This window comes from Pinus tabuliformis, chromosome 6, assembly GCF_031772625.1.
Source record: "Pinus tabuliformis cultivar Carrire ecotype Pingquan chromosome 6, CPIR1, whole genome shotgun sequence".
In the NCBI taxonomy this organism is placed as follows: Eukaryota; Viridiplantae; Streptophyta; class Pinopsida; order Pinales; family Pinaceae; genus Pinus; species Pinus tabuliformis.
The window spans coordinates 1,490,575,831-1,490,584,966 of NC_142292.1; the positions used below are offsets into that span (position 1 = coordinate 1,490,575,831).

At 35.2% G+C, this 9,136-nt stretch overlaps 1 protein-coding gene across 1 annotated transcript; it reads right to left on the reverse strand.

The window, feature by feature from the left end:
* Nucleotides 1-6,815: 6,815 nt before the first annotated feature.
* LOC149264292 (receptor-like serine/threonine-protein kinase At1g78530) lies at nt 6,816-8,875 on the reverse strand. Its single transcript, XM_089389477.1, has 2 exons — nt 7,884-8,875; nt 6,816-7,406 (listed from the first exon to the last, which is right to left on the reverse strand). The coding sequence occupies exons 1-2, from the start codon at nt 8,716-8,718 to the stop codon at nt 6,988-6,990; spliced, it is 1,254 nt and encodes a 417-aa protein (XP_089245603.1). The 5' UTR covers nt 8,719-8,875; the 3' UTR covers nt 6,816-6,987.
* Between the last annotated feature and the right edge of the window lie 261 nt (nt 8,876-9,136).

The window sequence follows — 9,136 nt, forward strand, 5'->3', positions numbered from 1 at the left end:
CCTTTTGTAGAAATTTGAATAATATAACACTTATTCACAGAGATTATCCTGATTATACACTATTTGCGGAATGCATGCATAATACATAACCTCCTCTACCATTGATCATCAATTTGCGGAACTAAAAAAACAATCGCATGCGCACATTGAAACATCAATCACACATATCAACACAGTATGTAATGGGGAAAGCATACAGCTGAAAACCCCCAACTATCTATATATTATAATGATAGAGAACATGTAACAATACATAGTACAATACTCCTCACAAATACTCAGTACTATCTCCACATGCTACACACAAACTAGCTCAGATCTGAATAAATCACGGGTTCAAATCTCCTCCACTATTTGCCTGCCTCTACTGCGCAATCCAAGTTGAGAATAGATCAGATCCAAGTTCGAATTCCCTTTGGCTTGTACTGCACAATCCTCATTGGCAATCTCAATCAATGATTGTGCAAATCTCATGCACAGCTATAGTCACAACTGATAGTAGTCTCACCCTTTCACCCACCTCTAACACTTGTCTCCACTGAACTGTCCATGCACTGAGTTAACTGATGTATTCTTTAGTTGATTTATGAGTTAATAATTAGTGAATTAATTAATAATTAATTCACATCACTCATCACTAGTGTATTTGGCAGTTAGACTAAATACAACTAGTTCAACTAAGTCAAACTGAACACAACTCCGTCAACTCCACCAAACTCAATCACTTGAGTTCTAACTGAAGTCCATCATGCAATAGCTCAACTAACCCATAGGAAAAGCGTATTTCCTTCTGGAAGTTGCATGTGCGACATCCGTAGCTCGAACTGAATTGCTGCAAGAGGATAAGATAATGTTTATAGTCCAAATATTATTAAGAGCTAATAATATTCGACTGTTCTATTTTTTGACTGGCAGTCTAAAAGTAGACTCCGCACATATGTCTAAAAATAGAGGTCCATCTATTTCTACCAACATGACCAATCATCCATAAATAGCATCCTGCAGCTCATAGACCATGATCCATATGTCTAAAAATAGACATAGTCTAAAAATAGACTTTGCGCCAAAAATAGCCTGTGGGCCCACTTAGTGAAGGTGACTTCTTTTCACTAAGCTCCATCATCTTGTTTCATTTTCAACACCTTTGCCTCTCTCTTATCTATCATACATAGAGGAAATCGCAAATTACTTTGATTGTTTGTTTCTAGGATAGCTGCCAATCCTAGTGGGACTAGCAGATCGAAAAGACACTAGTTTTCCAGGAAACAATGTTGTTATCATAAATGGAATCCCAACCACTTTTTTTCGAGCAGGCGGGGGACTTAGGCAGGGTTGTTCACTATCACCCCCTTTATTCATCCTTGCAATGGATGGACTGAGACTCCATATATCTGATGTTGTGGCCATGGGGCTCTTCTCTCCTCTGAAGCTTGGCAGAAATATACAGATCTCACATAGCTTTTTTGTGGACGATGTTCTCATTCTCGGGCTTCTAAACAGGTTTGCTTGGCTTCATTTATTTCAAATTTTTCATACATTTGGAATTGCATCGGGCCTCAAAATGAATCATTCCAAATCAGTTATAATGTATAATATGGAAATATCTGATACCATTGCTTATATTGCTAACTTATTTGGTATTCCTTATAAATGTTTCTCATCTGGTATGAAATATCTTGGCTTCCACTTAAAACCATGTAAGTACAGGAATTCGGATTAGAACTGCCTAGTTGACAGATATTTTTTAAAAATATGCGCATGGGAGAATGAATGTCTTTCTTTGGGTGGACGTTTCACTCTGGTCCAAGCAATTACAACACAAATTAGTGTATATTAGGCGCACTTATTTCATCTTCCGGCTGCCATCATTAAAAAACTGGACATAATCACAGCTATCTTTATTTGGTTCGGCATGAAGCATCGAAAGAAGTTTCACTTAACTAAGCTGCAACACATCACCCTTCCAAAAACTATGGATGGATGGGGCATCCTCGACCTTCGTCATTTTGGACAAGCTCTCCTCCTTAAATCCTTTTGGTGTGGGATTTTTGGGATTGGTATCTAGAGTGATATCATCAATAGTAAATATCTGAGCAACATTGACTTTAAAGTCTGGATGAGATATGGACATATCGGGAAAACTACTGGCTCTGCTATCTGGCGAAGTTTCATTAAAATTCAAAATATTTTTATTGATATGCTGGCTTGGAACCTAGGCTCTGGTCACCATATAATTATGGGTCGTGACCACATCAAAGGACTGTCTGACCTCGTCCTCCTCCCGGACCACTTCATCGAAACTCTACATCGCAGTGGCATCTTCTTTTGGCACCAAGTGATTTCTACTTGGGTAAACGACAGACCGATTTGGACAGAGGCTACTCAGCTAAACCTCATCGATGTTGTTGTTGTCGATTGGAAGCTCATTTGCTCACATTTGAATCTGGCAGGGCTTCACAGAAATGATCATGTGCATACTATTACTTGGTCCGGTAAATTATCCGAAAACAATATTGTAGTTGTTGATACATACTATCAACTATGTTTACTTCAATCTGACCACCTGGGGAATGGGTGGTTCACAAAATTTTGGAGTCCACTTCTTCCTATAAAAATCACTATTTTTCTCTAGCTAGCGTGGAAGAATAAGAATTTGACCTGGGAAAACCTTCAAGTGCAGAATTGGTCTGGCCCTAGATGTTGTGTACTATGTGAAAATGAAGCTGAGAACAATACACACCTCTTCAGAACTTGTAGTTCAGTTTCCTCTATATGGCATCAATTAGAGCGCAAAATAGGCAGCCTGGGGCCATACATTTGCGACATTGAACTCTGGCTAACCTGGTGGAGCAACCAATTCAGCCCAAGAAGGCTCATTCTAGCCATATTTATATGGGAAATATGGAAATGGCGCAACAACATCATATTCAACAATCACAGGGATCTGGCATTGAATGTGCTGGAGAGAATTGCTCAAAAAAACAGATGATGTTCTACAATCCTCCCCAAAACAGAGGCCATCTCGGCTATTACAAAATATGGAGTTGGTATATCCTTCAGGTTTCTTCGATGGGGCTTCAAGAGATCACAAATTTGGTTGTGGTTTCATAATCAACATTCATTAAGAACTATCATATCAGGTCTGCTGGGGGGCTGGCTCTAGAACAAACACTAAGGCGGAAGTAGTGGCTCTGTGGGGATTACTTTGGTTCACAAATTTTTTGGACATTCCAAATTACATGTTTTTGGCGACTACAAGGTTGTCATTGACTATGTTTGTTTACAGGCTCATATTCATAAATCTTTTCTACAAGGTTAGCTAAAGCAAATAAAAAATATTTGGAGTTCCCTAAAAAATCCCATAATCCAACATATCAGCAAAAACTTCAATTCTGAGGTAGACACATTATCAAAGAATGCTCTGGATTTGGAGCTTGATGGTCTACAAGTATCTATTAAATTGAAGGAGACTTGGCTCGAAGCTGGAAACTTTCCAATCCCTTGCTAGTACTTAGATCTCTCTATCTCTAGAATTTTTCCTAATTACCAGGCTGCATACTATCTCAGATGACTGCTTCAGCATCTCTCTTCTTGTTTTATAATTGATGGTGCTATCCAGACAAAATTTTGGAACTTCAACGAAATAATCAAGCACAGGAGTCAAAGGCTTGGCCACTGGGCTTTCAGTTTCCTCTCCCAGGAGTGACAAATTTAAACTAGTAAAATATAATTCAACGTTGTCTCCTGGGTAGATGGTGTTTCAGTGAAAGCGTGTATTCTTCTTTTTTCTGTCTATCACCTGAGTTCTTGGAAAAGAAAAAGGCTCGTTGCTGATACTACATCAGGTACAGTAGAATTCACCACGGCTGGTGCATAAATAGGTCCTTCTGTTGCTACAGGTATCTCTACAATGGGAGGACTATCTTTCCCAACAAGAATATAATTCAACAATACAGTTTCAACTCATGTTCCTGGTATATGTCATAGACTTTGGATGTTGATATATGCTATTTCTGTTTTTTGCTACTGATCTGTAACATGCACAGAATGTCATCGATATTGTCTTGATATAGCTCAGGGTCACAATGTTGCATTTGAGTTCAAGAACTCTACATTTTTTTTGTCATATTGTTAATAGTGGCATCTGATAAATATGTTTATATGTACTTCAATTGCCAATATAATATATATAAAGCTTTTTTCGTTTTGAAAAAAATATTTAATAATTTCACTTAGATCTTATTACTTCTTTTGAAACCTTGTTACAGATAGTGTGCTCAGAAGTGAAAAGGACAATCTGTGGGCAGCGAAGAAGCTTTGTTAATACAAGTTTATAATGATTATTTAATAATGCAAAAGGTGAAGCAATTAATTAGATTTTTGAAAATTAAAATAATTTATTTTGAAAAAATAAATTAAATTATTATTTTTAATGTTAATATTAGCAAATATGATTTAATATTTAGTCAAAATTGAAACTAATTCGAAGTTAGAGAGATATCCACTGCCTTGCAAAAATGTTAATTCAAAATTAATTTTAATATATATTTTTTTAATTATTTATCATAATAATAAATTCTCTGGTTTATAAATGATATTTGGGTGATTATATTACAATATTAGTTTTAAAAAATATAACTATTTAAATTTAAATTTTTAATATAATAATAAATTATTTCATAAATTTACATGTAAAATAAATTTAATTTTTTAATTATTATTATTTATTTTGTATTTAATTTTTATTCAATTTCTTTTAATACAATGTATTAATATTTATGATGTTAAATTGATAATATTTTTTATATTAAATTATAAAATACATAGTCTAGAGGTTTAATAGTGACAACATTTTTTAGAAAACACTTTGGGTATGTTAAAAGCTATGTGGCCTAACCTAAGTGACATCTCGAAATTATTTACTCAAACCACAAGTTAAGTATGTTAGTCATCTCAAAACTCACATTATCTAGGAAATAAAAAAAATATGTATAAAAACATCATTATTTTTAATATAATTATTAATAATTTATATTAATAATGGCCGTCGATTTTGACTATTATTATTTTTAATATAATTATTAATAATGGTAGTGGATTTTGACCATCATTATTTTTAATATAATTATTAATAATGCTAGTGGATTTTGACAATTACCACAATAATTCTTTGATGCTACTTATGCTCCTTTTTCAACCGAGTAAATTGAAGAGATTCAACCTCGAACGCTTCGCCAATTGAATTCCCCCAACACTATAATTGAATGGGTCATTATGAAAAGAAGTGGTGAAATTGTTTAAATTGATTTGTTCTAATTTGGTGGTAAGAATTTTACATTGTGACCATTTATAAAAAGAAGTGATTAAATTTAATGGGCTTTCATTATCCAAGCATGCGTTTTGAGGACATTGTTTGGCAGCACTTGCCTGACACCTTCGCCTATGGCCCGCTGCAGGTTTTCATTATTTTCGCAGCGCTTGCTGCAGACCTTCGCCTGTGGCCCGCTGCAAGTTTCCATTATTTTCGCGGCCGTCAGTCCTGCGATCGAACTGGAATTCTTTGGAATCGAATTGGTTACCAATCATTGCTTCTTATTTGCACAATGAGAAATATGAATTGATACCTCCCATTGTTAGAATTGTGTCGGGGCTGTAAATTGGCTGCACATTTAGCTTGATGTTGGAAAACTTTGTATTATTCGTCGAATACAATTGATTTAATTTTTTTTTTTTACCAAAATCACAGTGAATTGGTAATATGTTTCATAATCAAGTTCAGGATTTAGGGCAGGGATGCTGCTTCTTCCATCGCTAATTAAATCGAGTAAATAGCAAAAGAAAATTATGTTCCCAACTACTGTACTTTTTCTTTTTTTTTTAATTATGGTCAATAAGTAACCGAGGTTGGAGGTTAAAGTAATTTGGATAAGGTAGAAAAAGCTGTGATGTCATTTTGGCGGGAGTATACTCTCAGAGCTTAGTATAATTTGATTATAACATCTTAAAAATAAATAATGTTAGAGAAAATTTATATTAACAATATCACATAAAACAAAAAGATTTTAACCAGGAAAATTAAGCTAGTAGATCTATTATTATTATATGGTTAAAGGATTCAAGTTGACCAACATTATGGCCTGGCCAGGGGAGCCCTCAGCCCAACTCAACCATATTACCATGAAGAAATACAAAGTTTTTAAAAGCAAAAAAATTCATAACATATAATCCATAGACTCTAATATCAAAAACCACCAAAACCATACACTAAAACTACTATTATGCACTTCACAACTTTTACTCTCTCATCTACTCAAATTCACCTTAACACAACCAACCAAACATAAATCTTGAAATTAAACCACATGAAAAATAAAATAAACCATACACCCAACCAAATGAAAAGTAGAATAAACCATGTTCCCGACCATGGTTATACCCCACTTGAGCTAATACTAACATGTTCATCAACATGGTTTGATATTAAAATGTATATAACAACTGCAGATCATGTCAAGATAATTTGATATTAAAATGTATTAAGAATTTAATGCTGCGGATAATATAAATATTTACAACCATTTACAAAATTGAAAACTGCAGTCACTAATGTAATGTAAAATGCATGTAAGAATTTATATAAATATTTCATTGGAAATGAAGTAGCCTATTTTCAAAATTGAAAACGTCAGTCACTAATTTAGAATGTATGTAAGAATTTAACGCTGAAGATCAGATAATCAGATAAATATTTACATTGGATGAATTAGCCTTCCACAAAATTGAGAACATCAGTCTGTAAAATAATGTCCGTGAGAATTTATTTTTAATGCTGCAGATCAGAAAAATAATTACAGGAATATTTACTAGATGAACTAGCCTATTCACAAAGTTGGAGAACAGCAGTAATGCATGTAAGGTTTAATGCTGCAAATCATATTAATATTTACATTGGATGAAGTAGCCTGTTCACAAAATTGAGAAAGAACATCAGTCACTAGTTAGCTGAGAATCCGTACTAAGGGGAGAGTCCTGCATTTGCAATTCTTGGTGTGCAAGAACGTAAAGCGGTATATTCCACTGCCTTTGTCCCATTACCTCATCCAAGCTTTTAACTACATCCTTCATCGCTGGCCTCATCTGTGGACTTTCATGTGTACAGTCAATTCCTATTTTCACAACTCTCTGGATTTCATTATGAAATTCTGGATTGCTTCTCAAGCAGCTATCCATAAACTCAATGCAATTATTTTCTGACACTGCATTTATAGCCCACTGAGAAATTGTAACTCCCATTTCTAGTAAAGTTGAGCTGGTTGGCTTTAACCCGCTTATAAGCTCCAGCAGCAATATCCCGTAACTGTATACGTCAGCATTTGGAGAAGTTTTCACGCCCACAAAAGCTTTCTCTGATTACCAAAACACCCAAATTTTAGCATATAAAACAAATTACACAGTATTGTAAGCATATATAACTGTAAAGTGCCTGCAAACGTCTTACCTTACCATGTAACGAAAACAGAAATCGATAGATTAGCATTCAAATAAAGTATTAAAAATATAAAATTGGGTATAGTCTCAGAATTAGAGAGTTAAAACACAAGAACCTGAAGAGATAAATGATTAATTATTGGAAATTTGGTTAAAAACCCATAAAAGAGGAGGAAATGAGATTCTGTAAATTAATGTAAATTTTCAAGAAACAAGTACAATTATATATATATATTATTGATTTACAAACCTGGGGAAATTAGAGAGAATTATATTTACAAAAATGAAGAATGAAGTGTGATTCAGTTTCCCAATTAAAACAATAGAAAAAGCATTATAATAATTGATCTTTGCTACTGTATAAAATGCTGACAAATCAATAATTGTCTCTATACCCGGAGCTGTGTAACCAACAGTAAACGTAAGCGGAGGCTCGTTAAGCGAGCTCTGCGTGCGCTGATTGTTGCTTAAAACTTTGGCCAGACCGAAGTCAGCAATATGGGGTTCCAAATTCTCGTCAAGAAGTATGTTGGCCGGCTTCATATCTCCGTGAACGATTGGATTCCTCAAGCCATGATGAAGGTACTCCAACCCAAAGGCCACCCCCACTGCTATATTCAGTCTTTGTCTCCAATTCAATCGGCAATCCTGTGGACCGTGCAGTAGAATGTGCAAGCTCAGATTGGGCATGAATTTCGAGAGAAGTATCATCTCCTGGCCATTGTGAAAATACCCCAAAATTTTTAACAGATTTCTGTGGCGAAGCTGCCCTAAAACGTGCAGCTCTGATAAGAAATGGTCCTTGGCGAGTGGAGAGGATTCTATCCGTTTGATAGCAACAACTTGGCCGTTGGAGAGAATTCCTCTGTAAACTATTCCGAAGCGGCCCCTCCCAATTATTTTCCGGTGGCTGAAATTAGCCGTAGCTGCAACCAAGTCCTCTTTGGTCAACCTCAAAAACGGGAAACAAATTCTTTGAATACGAGTCTCCTGCGCTTTGAAATCAGATGCTGGGCGGCCTCTATTAAATCGTAACAAAACGAAAACAAAGAACCCAACTACCAGAGACGCCATTAACATAACCGTGCAGAGCAAGGGAATAATGAGAAGAACGTGGCGACCGGTGTAGAGGATCCATGAAACGATAACGTTTGCTGTCATTGTTAACATATAACAGGCTATAAGAATCCCTTTGTTTTCATCGTAATAAGCTCTAAGGGAAACCGACATGGTAATCTGCAATCTATAATACTAATCTCAGACCTGCACTTCTCTCTGCCGCACCCTGATCTTATAATTTGGTCCCTGATCTTATATGACTAAGTTCCATATTGAAACCGCACCCTCCTCATGTGACGGACCTGCTTCTGAAGGCGATTTTGCGATTTTTTTAATGGGAGGTGAAGGAATTTGCACCTTCCAAAAGAATTCAAAATAAGCCAGCGCTTATCCATCGCATCATACGCGGTTTCTTTACCTGGTCAGAAAACTCAAAAGTCTAAGTCAATGCTTTTCTTTATCCAGCGAGAATATTTAAATATCTGTCGAATCACTAATCAGTACGAGATAGCTATTCATTAATCAGCAATGTCATAGATATTAATTTATTAATGTTGGTTGATTTATTATTATTCAATCAAATCAATCA

Coding starts and splice junctions, on each gene's coding strand:
- LOC149264292 (XM_089389477.1), bottom strand. CDS start 8,718: ATGTCGGTTTCCCTTAGAGCTTATTACGATGAAAACAAAGGGATTCTT. Junction 7,407..7,883: donor TGTTGGTTACACAGCTCCGG/GTATAGAGACAA, acceptor TTTGGTAATCAG/AGAAAGCTTTTGTGGGCGTG.